Consider the following 24,010-nt stretch of genomic DNA (forward strand, 5'->3'; position numbering starts at 1 on the left):
TATGAGTTTACTAAAGGAGAGGTGCAGTGATGCAAAAATATCATATAATTTATCGATAAACATTACTCACAGCCACTTTCATCTACTCCATCAATGCAGTCCTTGAAACCATCACATTGCTTCTCGATTCGATAGCAACCACCCTCCAAGCAAGTTAAATATCCAAGAGTGGCATTACAGAAATCTGAAAACAATACAGTTTTTCAATCTGCTGATTAAAAGTAATGTGTCACATAAGGTATAGTCTTCCCACCATGAGATGAGGCTTGGCTATGGTATGTCATGTTACGTCAGAAAATTTTATTATTTTCTAGGACAAGCCAATCGAAAAAGCTGTCGCTGATGAGCTATTGCCAAGATGCAGAATCTTTTTACCTAAAAGTAAGACATCTATCTATCAAGAGCTTTACATAAAGGAATTGAATAAAATCATCTGACATGATGGGGCATAACATAGTCAAGTCTCATCACATGATTGGAAGATTATATTATCTAACAATATCCCACAGGGGTGTTGTTGTGTTCTAAGATGTCTCCATCATTAACTATCTATCAGAAAGTCATGAAATTCAGAAACATCTTGATGAAGGAATGGGAATGAAATTGGGAGCAGAAAAAATCCTCACTTGAGGTCGCTTCTATGCAATTTGTGTGCTTGGTAATTTTTTTAAATTTTGCGACCAAACTGCTCAAGCTTCATTGCAGGGTGCATTCAAACACCAAACGCAGAACTATTTCTATTCCCATTTCTTCATTGAAAGAGTGTGACATTGAGCTTACAATAACCCTGCTTTGCTCTTAAAACTCTTTCACACACGCTGAAATTCTGTACTAAAAACTACGCAGAGATTTTTAAAATGACTTTAAAAATTATTTCTATCCTTTCATTAGGATGTTTTCTAAAGTTTCATAACTTTCTGATGAATAACTAAGGTGTAGCAGCTCAGAACACACCCACTTATGCACTTTTTTAATGCATAGTCACACTGTACAGAACATATTCAAAGTTATAAAATGTGCATCAAACTACATATGTCATAAACTACAGTGACCACGCACTTATGCGCTGGTGCAAGGAAATGAGAAAAAAAGATGCATAAGAAAGATAGAGGTGTATAAGTGGGATTTTTTTTTTAAATGCACTTAAAAAAATATTAATATGAAAATTGATCAACACAAATGCATTAAGCTATTAATACACATAGGTAACATTTTCACATTTGAGAAGCATCTGGGAATACTTAATTTACTGAGGACAAGAGGGGAATTTTTCAGAACCATCAGCGTTGCAATACTACTACTAAACCATATATGCACCTCATCCACATTCCTCTGCAGAACTTCTAATTGGTATACGCTGAAATGTGTTGTGAACCTAATATGAAGTTTTCTGTGCAATGCTTCTTGTAGTCCTTCGATTTACCATCGATTTTTCTAACTATGAGTGAAGTGTAATGACTGAATAATTGTATTGTTGCAGGATTGTTGATCTCATGGCGAGACTTTCTAATGGGGAGATTGGCTCGCATTTGTGCCTCAAAATTAGGAGCCACAGAAAAACAAATTCAGCCGACCACCAGTGTAACGATGGTAGCATTTGAACCCGGGTTCCCATGATTGTGTTGTATGAAATGAGAGAAGGTTAGCACTCCCCTTGACAAGGACGGAATGGCCTCTGGACCTACAACACAAATACGGTTAAGCCACAGTTGCTTACTTCGCGAACACTTAACCAAATTTATAGCACGACCCAACCCACACGGGTAAAAGGCTTATATCCCGGGAGGGACAGAGAGTGGGCCGTGTCTGGTCTGTCAGGTTCCCATGATGCAAGTCCGTCATTGTTACTGCAGCATTACAGCACTCCAAAACAGTTAATCTATCTTTACTTTTTCTTGCACTGTGACAACACAGTTCATCCTTGAAAGCTGGAGTTTAGTTCGGCATCATTCTATAAGAACGTCCTATGTCATCACAATGTGAAAAATAGCAAAAATGTCTTTTAGCTCATTGTTTTTAATTAAATTAGGCAAATGAAGACATTTCCATATATTGTTCCACATTGTCTTCTTCAATGCTTGCATGTCCACGTCTCATGATACGAATTAATAACATTACATTTGTACAAGGCCACAACTAGATACTTTGTCGCCCCTCTGCATGTAGAGGAAGCAGTTAAAGGGTGAATTCGACGCTCCTTCTGGTTCAGCGCCTGGGGCACCAAACCCGCCTGCTTCCCCCTAGTTGTGGCTCTGCATTTGTCAATCCATCCATATGATGCAGAAAAGTTTTCAATTCCCAATGTCTGTGACAATTAATTGGCTTTCTCTACCCGTAATTCACAGTTTACAGGGCCACTGGAGGATGTCCAAGGCTCCTTAAACCATTGCACTAAAATTTTTATTATGGCTCATTAATACAGTTAAGTCCCACTGGAGAAAACGATGATAGATACTCCAGTCACACTGTGGTGTACAAAATGTAAAAGAACTCCCGGGAGCTCCAAAGGGAACCATGCTGATAGCAAATAAGCTGTAAAGAGCAATATAGCCTAAGAAAAAAAAAAAAAATACATGTACTCTTTTTGGCACAAATTTTAACACACAATAGTTTCTTCATTGATAATCTTTTCAGGCTAAGCTTTTTGGAGAAAAAAAAAAGAAATTTTGGAGTTGCGTAAATGAAAAAGATCCTATAAATGAAAGTCATATAGACAAAGAAAAAATAACATTATTTTCCAATATCTTTGGCCATGAAAGTAGAAAATTGTTTCATAACTGAGAGAAACATGTAAAAGAGAGGTTGTATAAGCGGAGATTACTGTTTTAGGACAACAATATTTTACATTGAACCAAACGATTTTATACAATGAACCAAATAAATTTATGATAGGATTTCATTTTCCTGTGGAATATATTTTTCAATATCAATCTAATAAAATTTAAGAATTCAAAATTATTATCAGGGGGAAGAAAAAGTAAAAAAAAAGATTATTTTTCTAAAATATAAACAATAAACCTCAAATACCTGGTCTTTTTGTGACATTAGCATCTGTAAATACAATGAGGCCAGCGTACTGAAAATAGAAAAAAATCACATATACCTTAATATTATGTAAAATAAAAATTGTGATGACATACAAACAAAAAAAATTAAAAACCAAGACATATTAGATAACAGGATTTTTTAAAATTTATCCATCTCGTTCAAAATCATTGGTGGTACACTGCTCCAAAACCATTGATTAAACAATCGAACCGCAGAGAAAAAAATTGCGGTGGTCCGCAGGATCAGTAACGAGAAACCTTACGTCCCCCCCACACACACAGCGATACATTGATCGCGGAAGAATCTCTCCTATGGGAGAATCACCAATCCACAGTAGATTTTTTATGGCTTTTTACACCCCCTTGTTGGTGTATCACTCTTCTCAATGATAATGTATTTAAGAAAATTATTACACTGCGTAACACTGATTTTGGTGTCGCGGTATTATTAACTGACTTTATGTGTATTTCATGTGCTGAAAACGAATGTGACATTAGTTTTTGCTCATCAGCTCTTGTTTGTGAGGTATGAAAATAGCGTTATTCACGTAAACATATTAAATTAGGCTAAGGGTATAGGCGTTAAATTGAAGAAAAAAATTGCTTAATTAATTTTTATCATTTCAATTGATTGAAAAGACACAGCAACACTCCTGTAAATCTTAATAGCTTAATTAAACATCCAAAATGAAAAGAATCAGATAAAAACAAAAGGAAAAGTTATACTTTTCCCCTTCGAAAGCATTTTTTGTTCGAAATTCTTGAGCGAACCTTGTTTACACAGTCCCTTTGCAGAGTCCAACAGTAGTCTACCATCATATGAGTATTCGATTTGCCATTAAGTTTTGTAAAACTTTATCTTCCCCATAACCAAAGTGATAGTATTGTATTCCTCTTTCATTTTGGTTGAGTGAACAATGGGTATTGACCCTTTTAGACCCCTTCGCTTCCCATTTGTAAACTGTCAGATGTTCTGCACAAGTTTTACACACAATTGTGGAGTCCAAACTTTATCTTGGTCACTGAGCCTAACACCAAAGTACCCACCCAAGGTAAGCTCTTTTAACAAAATCAGAAGTGGTTTTTCCATTCTCTTTTACGGTGAACTAACCGTGTATATAGCAAAGTACATCAGGATGATTATTACAGCTTCTTAGACTGGATGTCCATTCTTTCCTTTCATCAGCCATCAAAACAAAGAATTTTATAAGTTTTGTGAAATGAGAATCCTGGAACTGATTAAAAAAAAATCACAAAACTTTATTTACATCTGGATTGTCCCACGACCATGCTTTATGAAAGCCGGACGACACGTTTTCAACTTGGACACACGGAGCAACAAAATCTGAATTGAAAATAAAATAAAGTATAAAAAAGAAAAGTAACAAGCTGACTGCTATGTATGGACACCCTCCCAACTATAAACAATAGTTATGTTAGATGTGAACACTAGATTTACCAATAAATACAGCTTCATACAATCAGCTAATAGCACTATAGAGAAGGAGGAAGAAAAAAGTTCAGGAAAATGAATTCATGTAAAAAAGTAACTGCTACTCAATGTTAAAATATTGCGTAATTCAGCTATTCTGAATCTCAAAAACTAGAGCTGATAGAGAAAAACTGTTTTCATATTTGAAAGCAGAGCACCAAATATAGTCTAGTCTGGGGACCAGTAAATTCTTGTATTTTTCAATTCCAATGCTGATATAAAAATAAATGAAATAAAATGTAACCTGAAGTGTTGTTAATGTATCAATGCCATAAGATGATGCTGGATAATGCACAATATTTTCCAAATTTCCTTCTTTTGAACGCCATAAATGTGTCAACGTGCTGTTTGTACCTTCATCAAATAGTATCATTTTTCTGATTACCTAAAAAAGCAACATCATCATTAATTAAAATCAATATTAAGTTTTTTTTATAATCATCACGGCATGAATGAGGGAGAGGAAAAATGTAAAACATAATTATTATACCTCAGCATGGTTGAATTCACTCCCGCTCTTCATGTTGTAAAGAGCTTTATCAATTGCAGACAGACCAACATATGATGATGGCCTCCCAACAACTACTACCTCGATTGTATCACCAGACTTATCTTTCCTGTTGTTTAAGCTGACGGTGAACTTGAAAAGAAAAAAAAAAAATAAAATTATGGTAATCATAACGACCAGATTTGTAACAGCAGATCTTAAATATTGAAAACAATTGACTTTAAATTATAATTTTAAATATAAATTTCTGCTAAAAAATGATTAAATATTTTTCATTAAAAAAAAATTACATTATTTCTTGATATGCCATCCACAGGGAATGTGAGACTATCAACTATGACCTCCCCTTCCTTGCTCACAGTGTATATCACCACTGTAGATGTTGGAGCCATTTCTGGAGAAAGTGCAACGTCAAATGTCTTGATGGTCGAAGTCATAATTTCTTGATTTGAATGGAGGATTATACCTTTCGATAATATCTGAAAGCATGAACAAAACAATATGTCATACCAGTCGCAAACAAAAAGTGTATACAGTCTCCTATAAAATTTGACAAATACTTACGACATAATGGAATGATTCAATGTAATAATCTGCCTTCACATGGAAAATGATGTATTCACCAACCTGAAATGTAAAAAGAAAAAAATTAATATTTTAAAAAGACAGTGCAACAACTCTCAAGGAAAAAAAGGAATCTTCTGCAATATATACACCTCACAGGTAAAATTATTATTCTTGATGATACTTACATCCACACCCAAGGCCGGGACTAAATGCTTGGTCAACTGGGACAAGCACACATTTCAGCACCCGTTTGTAATGTTGAAGAAGGGGTTTAGGGATGTAATTTACCCCCCCCCCCCCACACACACACACACATCACTCTCCTGTTCCTCCGTAGTTGCAACTTTGTACATGCATATCATTATTGAAGAAATACAATACACACCAAAGCAGGCTACACTCAGAGGCATATTCACAGAGAGGCTAAGTGGCTATAGGGAAGTGGCAAGTTCAGAGGAGCAGAAAATTTTAGTATGTGTAATTGAAATAAGAGAAGGGGGCCAAAATTTGAATAGAACACAGGTGGTAAAGTCATTAATCTGCCTCTGGCAACACTTAATAAGAAGACCGTAGCTTTAAGCTACCATAAATAAATTCTGGCAATGAAAGCTGTTATTTAGTAAAACATTCCAAAAATTCTCCACCTGGTGTGTGTGTCTTATTACATTCACATGAAGAAAAGTATGTGCAAATAGAAGTCATTGAGAAAAATCTTACTTTTGGAGATTTTGTGCTGGTTGAAACTTGTATGTTCTTGTTGTTCATGGAATATGCTGAGTAAACCTTGAGTGAAGCTCTTGCCTCTTCTGCAGTGTACAAATCTCGATAGTACGCCTGAATAAGGAAAAATTGGTATCTCATTAAATAAATAATAAAATAAATAAAATTTTCTTCAATTAAACTGAAATCAATCAGGTGGTTACTTTTTCTCACTGTAGAAATTTTTTTTAACCTCAGGGAGTTAAGCCCTGACTTAAAGCATTGTGTAAGTTTTGAATTAGAAATATGGTGAATATGAACTTTGGGGGCTTTCATCAGAGGGCAGCACTTAAAATTGAACTTTCAGGAGGGGTTTTTAAGATGGCTTTCAGAAGAAAGTACCTCCGGGAAAAGTGTGATTTATTAGGCTACATAAAATTTAGCAATAAAATTCTGGAAAAAATTGTATGTGAATATGAATAGAACCTGCATCATCTTGGCTGAAAAAATTTGAAGGAAGTAAATTATTTCTTCACAAAAAAAGAAGAAAAATTAGGGAAAACAAATTTCACATTTATGTTTTGAATTTATTTTTTGAGTATCGAAAATGCAAAAACATCTTGGAAATCTTGAATTCTCAGGTCTGAAAGGGTTATAGGGAATCTCAGAAAAATGCAAGTAATATGGTACTGGGTGCAAAAACTTTCCCAATTCTCTTTGGTGAGTTTTTCTTTGGTATTATTTAGTGATGAAACATAATGAAACACTGGTGACTATAGATATTCTGATGCAGTTTCATTAATAATATGGAGGTTTAAACCTGTGTTGCTGTGGGCATAGATATTCCACAGTCTGATTAATTTATTATTTGTTAAAGAAATTCATTGTTGTTCCTTTGTGTGAAACTTCCATAGACCCACAAAGTAGCCAAAATAACATTTAGTAAAGTAAAACATAATTATCAAGAAATAGTGTGAAATATTTGAAAATATTTTACATTAAGGAAGAAAAAATATTTCTTCTTGCGTTTGTTTTGTTCTTGCTGGTGCTGCCATCTATGTTACACATTTTGAAGTAAAGACGGGTAAATGCTTGAACTTTCAAAAACCTTCACTTTGAAAAATTGTTAAAAGTACAATAATACATGTTTCTCAGAATTAAATACCTCAATGCTCATCAGCTTTATGTTATTCAAGTCTTCTTTGCTGATCCTTTCTTCTTCTGGATCAATGGAAACTTCCCACACACCTGGGTGGATTGCTGACATTTTCTCGTAACGAACATTTAACCGCCTTGAGCCACCATTGTAAAATTCTAAAATTGGGGTGATTTTCATCTGTTGGTTTAGTAAACGACTAGCTGGTAGTGATGAACCGTCTTGGAAAAATACAGCAACCTGTAAAAATAAGCTCATTTTTAAAAAAAGTCAATTTAAAGGGGAAAAAAAACCTTATCTGAGACTTCTCTTAAGTAAAATTTATTCAGCTGCTTTGAATAAATATCTGATCAGCCACTGTTAAAATGATCATTTGTACTAAATGATTTTGTAATTAATTAAATAGAAGTAAAATAGCAGAAGTAATTCTTAGCATACAAAACGGATATAAAAGTTCAAATTGATAATTTGACTAATTTTGAATATTTGCTTATCAATGTTGGATTTAAGTTATTGAAAAAGGTCCTTACATATGCTTTGAATGGCATCCCTGGCTTGAAAACTTGTGGACTAGAACCAAGAAAGTCAACTTTTACGTGTGAACTGTAAATCATAGCTTGAGCAAAGCCCTTTTCAATGAGATTCAAGTATCGCTCACCAACATAAGCTTCTATCGTCACAACAGATTTTTCCAACTTAGATATGAGATTCTCAAGCTCATGCATAGGGAAGGTGAAATCAACAGTTCCATCAAACTATGATATGGTTAGGGAAAAAAAGAGGTACAAAAAAAAAAGAATAATATTTCTTTTGTTATTAAATATATTATATAATTTATTTTTTATAGTCATTTAAAAAATATCATGTTATGCACATCAAATTGTAGAAATCCCTACGAATTATAATATTCCCTGAAAGAAAAATAGTGATTGCAGAATTTTATGCTAGTCATACTATTGAAATACTCAAAAATGAAAACAGTTTAAGACAAAAACATTTGACATTGGATAACAGAAAAGCAATGTAAAAAATTGCTTCTAATACTTCTAATGGCACACACAGATCAGTCTGAGTAAAAGTTACAGAAAATAAATTGTTCATTAACATTTAAGTTTGTTTCTCTGATTATTTCAAACTAGCTATAATGCCCGGTTTTCTTCAATTACTGGAAGGATTGAAAAAGTGTAATAAACTGTTATGCATAATACTGGCAGCATCAAAGAAGAGACAAACCATTGTAAATGCATGTGCATGTCTGAAACGCATTGTTAGGAAACCATGGTAACTTTTGGGGCCCAGGAACCATTGTTGCCCTGCTGTTTTTTGCCTGTTTTGTGCAATTGCTCTGCTCTGATGAACTTTTAAAGGAGACTGTGGTTCAATCCCAGTCCTGTCTGGTATATATGAAAAATTTGGCAATGATCGGTCTAAAATTGTACATTTGTATAAAGAACAAACAAACTGCATACATGAAAACATAGTTTCACATTCATATATAAGATGGTAGAAGAAAAAATATTTATGTATTTCAAACTAAATCAGTGGATGTGCTTTTTGTTTTGCAAGGAAAATTATGTGCGTAACCTATACATTAATTTTGCAGATAGTAAGAACATACCAAAATGCATTCCTGTTAGAATTTCTGTAACCATTAGAAAAAAATGGCTTAGCTATTGCCATTCATATTTAAATTTAAAAAAGAACATGATACCATGTACAAACAATAGAACCCTGGTCATCTAATTCAATGGTGTGGAAGAGAACCATGGATAACCAAAAAGCACAGTTAAACCAGGATAATAAAGGGGAAAAGCTTCAAAATAACAACTACCACAAAATAATTTGAATTAAAGATGTATTTACACATTTTACTTGTTTACAAATAAACTATGTTATTAATCCGAAATAATCACAATTTAAATTTTGAAAAAAAACATAGTCTGCTTCCCAAATAATCAAGGTTCTACAATATTAATAAAAAATGAAAATGACATACAGCTATACAAATTAAAAATATATAAATTTATTAACATACATATTTGTAATGTTTCTCAATTGAAGGAGCTCTGTCATCAACCCTGTAATGAGGTTTGAATGGACGGATTGTTGCAACGATAGTCATATTGCCAATTACTGGGACACCACTCGTGTAACTGAAATAGAATGCATAATTTTCAATGGAAAAGATTTCATTAAAATGACTCATAATTGAACCATTAAATATATATGATCTGCTTCTGCCGTAATGATATCAATTTTCTGAAAGGATAAGCCAATTTAATAACCAAGAGAAATCATAAAACCAAACAGACTAGGGTAAATCAAGAAAAAAAAACTAACTTAGCTTCCACTGTGCCAGTTATATATTGATCTGTATCCATGAAGAAAGTTGGCATGGTGATATTGACCTCAAAACGTGTTTGATCTTTAGAAGAAAAAGATTCAAACCAAATTATAGCAAATACTTAAAATAATTTTTATTGAATTTAATCATTTTCATAACCTAATATAACTATTACTTGATAACATATTATAATTTACTAACATCTTTTATGAATTAGAGGCTAAAAGTGGTAAACAATATAAGTGCCAAAAAAAAAATAATTCAAACACCATTTTTCATGATAAAGTGTCAAATGAGCAATGCTTTCTATTGTAGTAAGTGAGAAAAGTGCCTGATAGTCCTCTAAGTAGTTCAAAAGAATGTGTAAAGAGGTCGCTAGTGTGAACATATAGTTATGAGCAAAAACTTTTTGCAATTTCCCAGTATTTTTGCTTTTAGCACTTATAATATTTATCACTTTTAGTCTTCAATTCATATACAAGCAATGTGAAAAAGATATGGAACTTCAATGCAGAGTGTTTCAAATTATAGCATTTTGTGCTGATTGCATCAATAAATTTATAAATTTTGATGTCATTCTGTAACATTTGAAATAATTTGTATGAGAAATTAAGCAGTAAATTAAAAGTACCATGATTCCCTGTAATAAATATACAATTAATACAAATTCTCTAAAACTTATTATATTTTAATTTAAAATTTATTGCAATAAAGAAAATCAACATCAGACTAAATAAAAGACAAATATATCAAATTTCTACCATACACAATAGCAAAGAGGGTAAGTGTAATACTCACAGTATTCTTCAACATAAAATGTATGTTCCTCCACTTGACCCTATAGTTCAAAATTAAAAAAAAAATTTATAAAGCATTATACAGAATTATATTTCAATAGGAAACATATAAATGAACATATTTACATTTATCATGATTATCCTAAAACCATTAAATTATATTTGAGAAATAAAATCATGTATTTTTTTGCAGTTAACATTCTTGCTAGCATATTAGACTTATGTCCTGGATAGGAGATTCACACGGATTAATTAAATTCATGTTTTTAACCAATCTGCATCAATCTCCTATCCAAAAATTGTGACTATAGTTTAAACCATGTCTGTGAATACCCGTCTTAAAAAAGTGATCCATTCTGAAAGATCAATCAATTAATTAATGCAAATTAACTGGAAAATCTTGTTACTGAAGAATTTGTGAAACATTAACTGTAAGGTACCACCAGTTCAATGGCATATGTGTAACAATGTATCTCAAGTGTGTAGGTAGGCGATGATTTTCAGTGATGAGGCAACTCTTCATTTAAGTGGTAAAGGTAGTACACATAATATCAGGATTTGGGGATCCTGATATTCTCATACTGTCTAGACCAGGAGAGTCTTCAATGCAGGGCCTGCAGGCCACTTGTGGCCAGCCAAGCCCTATTTTAAAAAATGTATAGTAGAACTTGGTGGCATGCAAAGCCTAAAAAATGTCAAATGTGCCCATCATGTGTTAACAGTTGAAGGTTGGTATACTTACTGCACTGGTCTAGGCAGTACAGTATGAGGATTTAATGATGCCTGAAATCTGATACAGTATTATGTCTATTCACTTTGTCACTCAAATGAAAAGTTACCTCACTGTAGCATCTATATAAAGCTCACTGTAAATCGTCATCCATCTTTAGACTTGAGATACATTACTACTCATCTGCCATTGCACTGGTATCTTAAAATTAATATTTGACCAACTATTCAGTTACGAAATTGTCCAATTGATTTGTGTCCACCCTGTATATTACTTTGAATGCTATTATGAAATAAGTACCAAAGAAAGAGAACTAAGATTGAAACTAAAATTAAAAAAAACTAAAATTGAACTTACCTGGGCAATCACTTGAATGGTCCAGTTACCATACACTGGTTGGTGTGAGAGTGGATACACCAAGCTCACAGCACCTTTTAATCATTAATACATGAAAATAGAGAGAGAGAGAGTTTTATCAGACTTTCTGAATGTTTAATGGTTATAATTCAAGTAAAACCGAAGGAAAGGAATTTTCAGAATTATTTCAGATATTCACCTAGATTTGTTTGCCGTGACAGCCATCTCCGCACAATAGTCCTGTTGGGATCCAACATATAAACATCCACTGAATCGGAAAAGGCTTTAAGATCTGTAGTTACGGGAAGAGCTCTGAATCGCACTGTGGATGAAAAATATTGAGAAATAGAAAATTTGAAATGAAAATTTGATAAATATGCAGGCACAGAGGCTATTTAATTTGTATGTATATGCCTCTTGACCTTAAAACTTGCAAAAGCTCATTTTCAAATCTGTACCTTTAATGAGGTTTAAATAATGGTTATAAGATTAGTGTCAATGTTGATTCTTGACAGAATAAATTGTGATACCTATCTGCCCCTGCTGATACACCGGTCTGTCAGTCTGGATGAACAATGACATGGAGCGCTGAGAAAATGTCAGGAAAGTCTCGTTCGTGAATGCTGTACCACCAAGGACTCCATTCACATTTCCTTCTACTCTGAGCTTATAAACACCAGGAACAGAAGTAGCAGGCACCTAAATATTAATATGGCAAATTAACATAACCAACATAAAGTTGAATACATGTTGAAACATATTCTGATAGTGATAACTGCACTTTTCACTTTACTTTCAGCAAAAGCAGATCTGGTACATTCTCCCTGAGTTGCTGAGATGCAGTAGTAATCTCAACTCCATCACGCTGAATAGAAGCTCTCACAGTGATGGGAAAAGCAGATCTGAAGATAGTAGCTGCAACACGATAGACCTGCCCAGGTCTTACCATCTTAGATGCCATCACAAAATAGGTTCTAGAAAGCAATCATGGGGGGAAAAAAATCAATGAGTCTGAATTAAAACCTATCATTTTTGTGCAAGCTATATAAAAAAAGTTTTAGAGATGGAGGACAGAAAAAAAAAATATTGTACTCACGGACCAGCTTTGAAGTGGGCATTGCGCATACCATTCGGGAAAAAGGGAAAAAGATCCAAGTCATGTTGGCATGAGACGAGACTAGCAACTCCAACAACCAAAAGCCATCTGAACAGACACATCATTGAATCTGACAAAAAAAACAAAATAATTATCACTTCAACAAGCAAGGTATACTTATTGATACAGCACTAATTCCAGAATTTACTTGGGGGGGAAAAGTTGAAAATACAACTGTAATTTAGAGACCTTAATATTTTAATGATGGAGCATAGTCAACAGCATATGTTTTCCTTGTGATTAAAGCCAGACCAACTTACGCAGGGAATATTAGTGTAACACACCTTATTAACACCATACTCATGTAAAGGCAGCACGCCCCCCCCCCAAAAAACAAGGCTTTTGACTGACCTCCCCCGGCTAGGACATCTGAAGGGGGCCCTCTTCACATCAGCATTATAGTACATTAAAGAGGCAAAAAATATATATAAGTCGATCTATCCCAGTGACTCTAATACCATGCAATCTTCTTACATGTGAAGAATCTTGATCTTTTTGCATGTGATCTTTTTACGTGAATCTTAGAGAAGGTATAGAACATAGTTTCCTAAACTTTTAGTTCCATCACTCCCTTCTTCAAAATTTCTTTTTCTCATCGCCCTCAACTCATTCCAACTAATAGGATCTTGTACTAAATCTATAGTTTCTACTATCACTTCTGGACCATTCCATCGCCTCCTCTAAGATACCTTGGGCCTATTCCTTATAAGTTCGAGCCCTGGATAAATATGAATTTTTCGGGCCCCCTTATAAGTAGTCTTCTTTGAGGCAGAGGCAAACACAAGGAAAGAAGACATATAGCATTTGCCTAAAATGCAGAAGGGATCCAATTTTCAGAGGCCCTGGTATGCGCCAGAAGTATCGGAAGTGTTTCGAACCTGTAGGTCAGGCATCTTCAATCTCTAATCCCTGCAGTACCCAGAGTACTCATATCCAATTTCATGCCCACGAGTGCTTGATCAACGTTCCAATCAAACCACCTTGCACAAATTGCATTTAAGGATTGAAATCATCCTGATTTCATTCATTTGTATGCCAACCTTGCCGTAAGGGTGCACTTTTTTTGATGATGGGAACAGTACAGTCAGTGCTCATTACTGGAAAAAGGTTGAAGATCTCAGCTGTAGGTGCTCGTCCGAGTTAATACAGGAAATTTTGATTTTTTTTTTTCAAATAAATTCTTGCGATTCTCGAACCTATGTCGCAGATTACGTGATCAAACACCCACAGCGCCTCCAACTCTGCACGCTCCCTGTTTTCTCATGCAAGAAACAGGTCCTCCTTTACATAAGTACATACTTCTATTACTTTGCTAACCTTTGTCTCAGGCGTCGGTCGCTGTGAGCTAGAGATACTGAATTGTGTGCCTATTTATGCTTTGAAGTGGCTCCTTTATAAGTGGAAATATCTACTCAACTATTCAGGGAAGCCACAGATAATTATGAATCAAGCAAGGGAGCCACTGATTACAAAAGTTTGAGAACCACTGGCCTAAGTCCTGGTCAAGCAGGGAACAACGACTACAGAGCCCCAGGGCCGTCATTTAAACTTTTTCCAGGGGGGTAGGGGGGGGGGCAAAGCACATGTACTCAATGTATATATCTATATACACCATTTTTAGTGTATTTTCAAAAGCCGGGGGGGGGGGGAACCCTGGCTTTTGAAGGGGAGCACAGACCTCTAGCACTAAATTAATCTACTATTATACTACATAGTAATATACAACATGTCTTTTAACACTACACTCTCCTACTCAGTTTATTATGGAAGAGTCTGTAAAAAAATAATTGCACCAATTGATCTTTTTTTATAAATCATTTTTGTCGCAACACGGTCATTTTTCTGCACACTATGGCTAATTAGACCGGGACCTACAATTTATTAATGATTCCGAACGGCAGGCTTGTTTTGTCACTCATAGAGAGATTGGTGCGCTAACCTCTCGATGGGGGACTCCCTGCGGTAGGAATTTTTTCTGCGGCCATGTCGTCGTTTTTTTTTTGTACTCCTGTGACAGGAAAGTTCTCTGACAAGGATGAGCCGGGTATCGAACTCGCGACACCTCTAAACATCCTTTGGTACTTTAGGCGAGTGTGTTATCGAACTGGGCTACCGTGCCCTAATTGCACCAATGATTCTCCAAGGAATTTGTTCTCCAGAAGTACCACTCAAGCTACTTTAAAAGTTTTTTTATTCCCTCCTACCCCCACTAGGAAAATATTTCAAGCTCTATTTATATATTTTCTTGTGTATTTATCTTGCTCTATTTATATATCTTCTCGCGTCCAGGGGAGCCGCATATCTAGCTATAGATGGCGCTGGTCCAGCTCGTAGTCCAAGAACCTGAAGAGCACGGGTGCTCAACCTTTAGCAAAGCACGGTGCCATTGGTTCGGTAAAGTGTCGCGGGTCGCTCAAGCGATCTGTAAATATGTGGCGGGTCACTTGAGTGACCCCCTACTAAACCACACATGCATCTCGTCCACATTCCTCTTCGGAATTTCTAACGAATTGGTACATATTGGAATGTGCGTGCACGTGCTTTGAACCTGACATGAAGTGTGTTTCTGGGCAATGCTTGTTATGTGTAGTGCCGCCATCTGTCATCAGTTTTTTCGACTATGAGTGAAGTGTAATGATTGACTGATTGTATCGTTGCTCTCTGTGTGGCGAGACTTTTTAGCAGGAATATCTGCTCGCAGCTCGAGTGACTCCACGGAAATGGGAAATATGTGCCACTTGAGTGATTTGAACGGTACCATTGGCCGCTTGAGTGCTCTTGAATTGCGTCGCGGGCCACTCAAGTGATCTTTAAATCTGTAGCGGGTCACTTAAGTGCTCTGAAACTTTGTCGCGGGTCATTTTAGTGCTGTGGAACTGTGTTGCGGGTCACTCAAATATCTGTAAATGTGTCGCGGGTGATTCAATTATCTGTGAATGCGCAGCTTAGTTCATTTTTACGAAATTATTACTTCAACTTGTGTTTGCTAGTTCAAATCACGGGCCACATTAATGACTCGGAGGGCCACATTTAACCCGCGGACCATGATTGAGCAGATATGCTGAAGAGAATATAGGCAGCAATAAAAAAAAAGGGACTCAATCAGAAAACGGCAAGAGGTCATTCAAGTATTACGTCAGCATCGGGGGGGGGGGGTTCCGGAATCAACCACCCTTTATGAAAATATGAAATATTTTTAATGGCATCTTATTCGGTGCGCCAAAAACGGAAAAAAAACCTTTCGATAGCTATTGGGCACCTGAACCGTGCATTCTACCTATTGATAAGTCCCCTGCAGAGCCACTTAAGTGATCACTAAATGTTTCACGGATCCTTCAAGTGCTCTGGAAATGTGTCCGGGCCGCTTAAGTGCTCTGGAAATATGTCCGGGTGCTTAACAGCTCTGGAAATGTGTCCGGGCCGTTTAAGTGCTCTGGAACTGTGCCACGTATCACTTACATAAGCAATCTTGGAATGTTCCGCGGGTAACTTGAGTGATGTAGAACCATACTGGGGGCCGCTTACGTGCTCTAAAACTGTGCCACATGTCACTCAAGGGTCTTGAGTGACATAAATGTGCCACGGATCTTTTAAGTGTTCTAATTCTTAATAACCAATCATCCATACGTAAGAATCGGTTCGTAAGAATCATATTAAGAATCGAGCTCCGAATGCAACCACGGTGTGATTGTTAAAAGTTATTCTTAAGGTCACGTGATGATGGTCAGGCCGATAAATTTCCCTTTTGGGGAATTTCGCCATTGGCCAATCAGCGCCCAGCTAAAAATTAACAACTTGTTGACAAGATGGAGAGGGAAAAGAAATTTTAGAGCGACGCTAGCCGGAGCCTGAAAATGTGTCGGAGATTATTTCAGCAAATGTGAATACGGTTTTGAAGAAATGATAAATACATAATATTTTTTTAACACGTTGCAGTAAAAAACAAACATATCCATACTTAATCATCCGATATGATTCGAATCAAAGATTCATCCCACGTTCACTGGGATGGATCCCTGCCACCCTTCATGAAGAGGGGCTATGCTATATATGTTATATGGTGAAAGTGATAAAGAGCTGTTATTATACAAATAATCACCGGCCATTTCGGTAAGTTTGATAAATTTTGCTCATATACCGTGAATCTATCACATTTGTAGGTCATTATGCATAATCGTCAAACCATGGTTAATGCGATAAATGAGTCATCGTTGTGTTTACATTATGTATGTAAGTGAAGCTAACATTACAAGACACAATAATTTTTATAATATGCTTCGTTTCTTTAAATTAATTGTCATGGTAAATTGAACGTGGTGATGTATATGTATTGCATAGCTGCTTCGTGGTCAAATAACAATAATAGTGATCAGATAATACACCAATATTAAAAATGGTCATCGCTTCTGTAATGTTGGCTTTTTCACGTACACCAAAGCATGTGAAAAAAAAACACGCATCAGCAGGTTAATAATGATTTTTAATTCATGTACAATTATATTTCCGCCGATTGGAGCTTTATCTCACATATTTTGTGGGATAAATTCAATTTCCTCTCAAGTTTTAAACTAATAAAAAATTTCAAATCTACAAGTTCCCATAATATGAAAAAAATTGTATTTACGACTCATGGATCATGATATTTATGGATTGAAAATTTGAGAATTATGCATAATCACTGGTAAATGTAGCAAAATTTATCAAACTTTATTGAAATAATCCGATATTTTTACAGTATATAGACTCTAACACTGTTTTGAACTTTCCCACACAACCTTCAGATAACTTTTCGATAACTTAAAAAGTCTGACGAATTCCTTATTTGGAAATAAAAAAACTTCTATTAAAGAAAGAATTTAAGTTATCTCGCGTAGAAGAAAAAAATTGTTTACTAAGAATCAAGATAAGAAATGGGTAGCCTTGATTCTTAACTCGATTCTTAACTATGGAACAAAAACGATTCTTAGTTAAGAATGTGGTAGCAAAATTCTCTCTCGATTCTTAACTAAAGATCAAATCCACAGTTAAGAAGCGGATTCTTATTAAGAATCAAAAGGTGGTACATCTGGAACTGTGTCGCGGATTACTTAAGTGATCTTCGAATGTGAAAGTGATCTTTAAGGCCTACTTCAGTGATCTGAAAATTTGCCACGGTACACTTAAATGCTGAGGAATTGTGCCACGGGTCATTTAAGTGATTTATAAATGTGCCGCTTAGTTCATTTTTACAAAATTAGGTTTAGGGGAGCAAGCCACATCAGATAACCTTCAGGGCCACATTTGGTCTGCGGGTCAAAGGTTTGCCATATATGGCATAAAAGGTGGGTCACACACACACACACATAATGAATTTCTTAAAGAGAAATTTTGAGTTCTTACCCTTCAAATATTATTGAAATGAAGAGAAATTTATTATAATAACATATAAAGGTAATTCCTTTCGAAAGTTAAATTAAAAAATATTTTTTGCATTAAAAAAAATAATTTTTTTTTTTCGTCTGGGGGGAGCGGCGCATGAGTACCCTATGCCCCCCCCCCTCCCGCGTATGTTTCTGATCCCGCCAATATGCGTTCGGAGGTAGGATGCAGTGCTGACGAAATTTTGCTGACAAGGGGGAGTCAAAAATGGCTAAAAATTTGCTGACGTAATACTTGAACGGCCCCTAACTTGAAAATAAGAACTATACAACCACGAGTGTAATGTAGGCGAATGGCACGTTTAGCATAATGCGTGAAACTCAAAACAACCAAAAAAATTTTAAAAGGAAAAAAAAAAGGCAAGCGATTCTTTTGCTGACCTTCGGTCAAAGCATTGCGTGACGATGGACCACAATCATCTTCATGAAAAGAGTTCAATGAATCTGAATGTGGAAGGGAAATGAATAGCGATAATTCAATGCAAACGGGGCGAAAAGAGTCGGTGCAAAATCTGATTTTGGAATTAGTTTAAAATAGCAAAGAACCGGAAATAAAAAAAAGACAAGAACATTTCCGATTTTCAGAGCTGAATAGCGTGTTTGTGTACTTGTTTGCTCTCAAGCAATGCATGGAGGAGACTAAAAGAAATATGATCCACTGTTCTCTCATATTTTCATATATACACACACAATATAGTTCTAGATAAAAATCTGATTTGTGTACTACTACTACTACTACTTAACCGTACATGCACCTCAATTGAATAGGGGTTCAATGATAAGATCTGGCACAACGATTTATGGCAATAAATAATATGTATATTAAGAGCAGAGAGACCTACGAAGCAGTTGGGGGGGGGGGACCCATGCCCCCCCTAAGACCACCAAAAAAAATTAAAAAATTTCAATATTTTGGTTTTGAAAAATTTAAGCATCTAAAGAAAATACCTTTTATAAGTTATTTTAGCAATTTCTGTTAATTTTCAAGCTTTTTGAAGGGTGGTAAGGGAGTTTCTCGAGAAGGCAGTTTTTGTACCCCCTAAACCCTTTGTGCTCCTTCCCAAAGGTCGATCCTGCGTGCGCCCCTGATTAAGAGGTGGTGACTAAGCCCTCTTTCATTTTGCCTTGAGCTATGATTCTGTTGAGACGGCAGTAGGAGAGAGCACACTTTTTTTTTGATAAATATTAATAAAATTTGATTGAGTTCCATATAGAACAGCCTCATTATATCCTCAAGGGAGAAACGTTGTAAAAAAAACCTGCTCTCGATAATCCGGTCGTGCGCTTATCCGGGGCCGTCCGTTTTTAAGCGGTTTATTTATTTATTTATTTTTGTAGCATAGAAGAGGAAAACATATCTTTGCACAGAAGTTTATATTACTTTTAAATGGACTTTTTTGATAAACTTCCAGTAATCCGTGCGATTTCGTTAATCCGATATACCCGTCTGATCCATCTGGATTAACGAGAATCTACTGTATAATCTATCACACCATTCTGCGGGAAGGGGAAGCCGCAGGCGAACCACGATTAGGGCGAGGGAGCCGCGAGTGACAAAAGTTTGAGAACAACTGGCGTACTGGGTTATTACAATAAGCCTAAAAAACAGTCTGATTAGAAAGTGTAAAAAAAATTTCTATTAGCGCTAGACGCACGCATTGTAAAATGATTTGGCTCATATAATTTCAAGATCCCTGTTACCGACCAAGGATCAGGATAATAAGGGGCCGTTCAAGTATTACGTAAGCAATTCTTTAGCCATTTTTGACCCCCTTCCCCCCTTGTCAGCAAAATTTCGTCAGCACTGTCCCCTACCTCATAACGCATATTGGTGGTATCAGAAGGTACGCGGGAGGGGGGGGGGAATAGGGTGCTCGTGCACCTCCCCGTCCTCCAGATGAAAAAAAAAAAATTTAATGTAAAAAACATTTTAGGAAAATTAAAATTTCGAAAGAAAATACCTTTATACGTTGTTATAATCGATTTCTGTTAATTTCAATGTTATTTAAAGGATAAGAACTCAAAATTTCTCTAAAAAATTCATTGCGACCTACTCTTTAAGCTATATATGGTAAGCCCTTGGCCCGCGGACCAAATGTGGCCCTGAAGGTTATCAGCACTAAGCGGAAACTAAGCGGCACATTTACAGATAGCTTAAATGACAAGCACAATTCCAGGGCATTTAAGTGGCACGTGGCACATTTTCAGATTATTGAAGTAGGTCCGTGGCATATTCAAAGATCATTTAAGTAACCCGCGATACGTGGCACATTAGAGATACTTAAGTGATCCGCGGCATAATTACGGATCACTTGAGTAATGTGTTGCACAGTTCCGGAGCACTTAAGCGGCCCGGACACATATCCTGAGCACTTGAAGGATCCGTGAAACATGTAGAGATCACTGAAGTGGCTCTGTAAGGGATCTATCATTAGGGTGAATGTTAGTTCAGGTGCCCACAAACTAGCGAAAGATTTTTTCCCGTTTTTGGCGCACCGAGTAAGATGCATTTTACGCGAATACGAAAATCTCTTGAAAATGAAGCACAGATATAGAGGCAGGTACAAAAAACAAAGAGAACAAGGACCATTGTGTTTATACAACTGGTTTCCTCCTCGGAAATAACTTGAAAGTCCGTGTCACTGAGCTTCTCAGAAAAGAATATTTATCTCATTGGGGCATTATGTACACGGTGCGCGCAAAAATGCAATTCATAAGCATTCCTATGGGGGAATTTATTCGAATCGGTGCATGTCGTAACGTGCTCTAGGTGTATATGTGATCTTGGCGTATTTATGTTGTGAGAGTTATATGTGTGTTACGTTCGTTTTCTAAACTGGTGTTTTCCATCTGTCTTCCATATTTCAACTATCACACAGGCAGAGAGATATATCACATACCAGGGCTTGACAAATCGTAGGAAAATCTAGGCGCCAGAAAAAAGTTTTAGGAGCCAAACAATTCTTTCAACTTTTCCATAGCATCCCTCTTTCATGTTGATAGATAAGCTCTGATGAATGTGCAAAATTTTGTGTTGTGCGGATTCAAGTTTAGCAATCCCATATACAGAAAATTTTGGGCACCAATTCAAATTTTTTAGTCACCATGGCGACCTGGCACCTGGGATCTGTCAAGCCCTGCCATACACGCATAACTATCTTTTGCATAGTACTGTCTTTGTAAATACAGAATGTCCCAAAAAGTTGGACGAGTTTAAAAAAAATCCCCGAACTGACGTGCCGGGTTACGCAAGAAAAAATATTTAAAATTCGCGCCTATAGGTGGCTCTATTTGTGGCAACACGTTAACAAAATACATGAAAAACATCTAGATTGCAGAAACTTCACCAAATGTGCTTTTTCTATAAGATCAAACATCGTAGTCTTTCAAACAGACATAATAAAGCAAAAAAGCCGTGGCATTCACACGCAAGTCGCATTCACAATTATCTAAAAAGAATTTATTCATAAGCTAGTTGTTGATTCCCATCGTCTTCTAACAAAAGGGCTTACATTTTCTCATTATCAGGAAACAAGACTATGCAGCGCCACTCATCGGCGAGAATTCAACTTTTTTTTTTTCTCTCGTATCAGAAAAAATCCGACTGGCAACTCTGACTGCGCAAACCGAAACACGTCATGTCAATTTTATTGGTGGGGGTAATGATTTTTAAAATCCGTCTAAATTTATGGGGCACTAATACTTCAATTGATAATTTTTGTCGCACCACGGTCATTTTCTGCACACGAGGGCTAATTAGACAACGGGACCTCCAAGTTATTGCCGATTCCAAACGGCAGCTTTTTTTTATATTGATCGAGAGGCTGCTGTGCCAACCCCTCGGTGTGGAACTCCTGCGGCAGTAAAATTTTTCTATGATCATGTCACCGTTTCTGTTGTACCCCAGAGTATCAGGAGTAAAGTTTCGAAAAAGGACGAACTCGCGACATCTCTAAAAATCCTTTGGTACTTTAGGCGAGTATCTTATCGACCTGGGTTACCGCGCCCTACAGTAAAACGGAGCTAACTATTGATTGCAATTCTCCGAATAGGCTAACTTATATATCCAACACAAGGGCTGGATATATTCCAGGCGCCAGGTCGCCCTGGCGTCCAAAATGTTTTTTGTGCAGTTACTAAATTTCAGACTGAGAGCAGCACAAAATGTTTGGAATTCATAGCAACATATCTGCCAAAATGAAAGAGGGTCAATATGCCCCGAAATCAAAAGAAACATTATTTTAGACTTTTCTTTTTTCTTAAGGTAAAAAAATTTTTAGCGCCTAAAAAATTGTTCTGACGCCTATATTTTTTGCGATTTGTCCATCCCTGCTATACACGTAAAAGTCTACTCAGACTGACATGATCCAGAATAAGTAGGAACACATACCAAAAATATTCACTCTCCAACGCACAGGGGGAAAAAAAATCTGTGTTTTTCGAAATCATCCCCGAATTAACCGATATGGATAATGCAGACATTATGGATGGTTAGAAAAAACTGATAAAAAATTCATGAAATCACGAAAACAATGGGATTAAACACGAGCTCGGCAGCAAAAAACGTGGCTCCGGAGTAAAAAAAGACACCGGAAATGCTTCCTGTATAAAAGCATTGGCTCGAAGCTCCGCATCCATTTCATACGGTTCTTTTCTGGTCACGCCAGCGGTTTTGTGTGTGTTCATCCGATTTCATGTCATTATATTTAATACCCGCACATTACGCAATGTTAATGAGTATCATGAGCACTGTTGGCGACGCAGTAATACTACTAATCCGCCATTGAATCATCCCAATACAGAATAGAAAAGAAAAAATAAGGGTATAGGTCGTAACTAAGATGGACCGTAATTAAACAAAACTAATGCTTGAAACACACGTGGAATAAGTATTCGCTTCTAGATGCTTTATTCACGCATAAAAATTCAATTTTACTCTTCCAAATTTCGTTGAGAAGTGAAAATACTTCTTCAAATTTTGAGTAATTTGTTGTAGTAAAGTTATATTTCTCAATTATAATAAAAAAATACCCCTTAAAATTTTGGAGAGGAGTGAAATTACTCTTCAAAATTATATTTTCGGATACCACTGCGTGGAATGATCGCTATTAACCACTTAACGTACAAGCTTTTGGCAACAAATTTGAATTAACTATATTTGAGGAATCAGTGATAAATCTGGTAACTTAGTCCTAATCTAATCGCACGTTAGAAAAAGGAAAATGGTGAAATAAAAAAAAAGTATAATACCTAATAGATAAGAGTTTTTTTTTAGAGTCCTGTTTTCACCCTCACCGTACGTGCTCCCTTTCGCTCTTACATGTATATAGTAGAAAGATACATTACACGTGTTGAAAAAAAAGAAATCATTAATTAAGGAGTATAGAAAGAAAGGAGGAAAAGAAAAAGAGCAACTTCTCCGTAGATGGTAGGGTTACTATAAAGCTCCACGATGGTGAAGAGAGAGGAAAGTTTGAATTTATTCCACTCGTGTTTGGACGTAATATTACGCCCATGATCTTAAAGGGGTTAATATCAAATTGATAAAAAATTAATTAAATTTCTTTCTCGACTTAATTATTAATTAGAATTTTACGCACACGCTAGCTTATTGTACCACAACCTACAGTTCATTGAAGATTCTAAACTGTCTTTCACTGAAAGATTTTTTTCTTTGAAACCGAACACGACTGCGGTCTATCGCGGCAATGCAACTTACTACCGAATGAGACGTGCCGGA

The 24,010-nt window shown here is 36.0% G+C and overlaps 1 protein-coding gene and 1 non-coding gene across 2 annotated transcripts in view; one reads left to right on the forward strand and one right to left on the reverse strand.

Annotated features, from left to right (window-relative positions):
- Mcr (macroglobulin complement-related) overlaps positions 1-24,010 on the reverse strand; it is a 55,552-nt gene that overhangs the window by 13,992 nt on the left and 17,550 nt on the right. Inside the window, exons 2-18 of the mRNA XM_089251365.1 lie at positions 12,794-12,923; positions 12,491-12,671; positions 12,228-12,396; positions 11,897-12,019; positions 11,698-11,771; positions 10,612-10,651; positions 9,810-9,894; positions 9,505-9,622; positions 8,000-8,224; positions 7,479-7,709; positions 6,332-6,448; positions 5,612-5,674; positions 5,338-5,526; positions 5,030-5,179; positions 4,784-4,924; positions 3,028-3,076; positions 71-184 (exon numbers count right to left, since the gene is read on the reverse strand). Of these exons, the coding sequence (XP_089107491.1) occupies positions 71-184; positions 3,028-3,076; positions 4,784-4,924; positions 5,030-5,179; positions 5,338-5,526; positions 5,612-5,674; positions 6,332-6,448; positions 7,479-7,709; positions 8,000-8,224; positions 9,505-9,622; positions 9,810-9,894; positions 10,612-10,651; positions 11,698-11,771; positions 11,897-12,019; positions 12,228-12,396; positions 12,491-12,671; positions 12,794-12,918 (2,194 nt within the window). The 5' untranslated portion in view covers positions 12,919-12,923. The remainder of the gene's footprint in view (positions 1-70; positions 185-3,027; positions 3,077-4,783; positions 4,925-5,029; positions 5,180-5,337; positions 5,527-5,611; positions 5,675-6,331; positions 6,449-7,478; positions 7,710-7,999; positions 8,225-9,504; positions 9,623-9,809; positions 9,895-10,611; positions 10,652-11,697; positions 11,772-11,896; positions 12,020-12,227; positions 12,397-12,490; positions 12,672-12,793; positions 12,924-24,010) is intronic.
- LOC149069016 (U6atac minor spliceosomal RNA) lies at positions 1,620-1,744 on the forward strand. The gene has a single exon (XR_016195162.1). It is a non-coding gene; the product is annotated as a U6atac minor spliceosomal RNA (small nuclear RNA).

This window comes from Pholcus phalangioides, unplaced genomic scaffold (genome assembly GCF_987345545.1).
Source record: "Pholcus phalangioides strain wild (caught in Gottingen) unplaced genomic scaffold, Ppha-v1.0 ptg000024l_1, whole genome shotgun sequence".
Taxonomy (NCBI): domain Eukaryota; kingdom Metazoa; phylum Arthropoda; class Arachnida; order Araneae; family Pholcidae; genus Pholcus; species Pholcus phalangioides.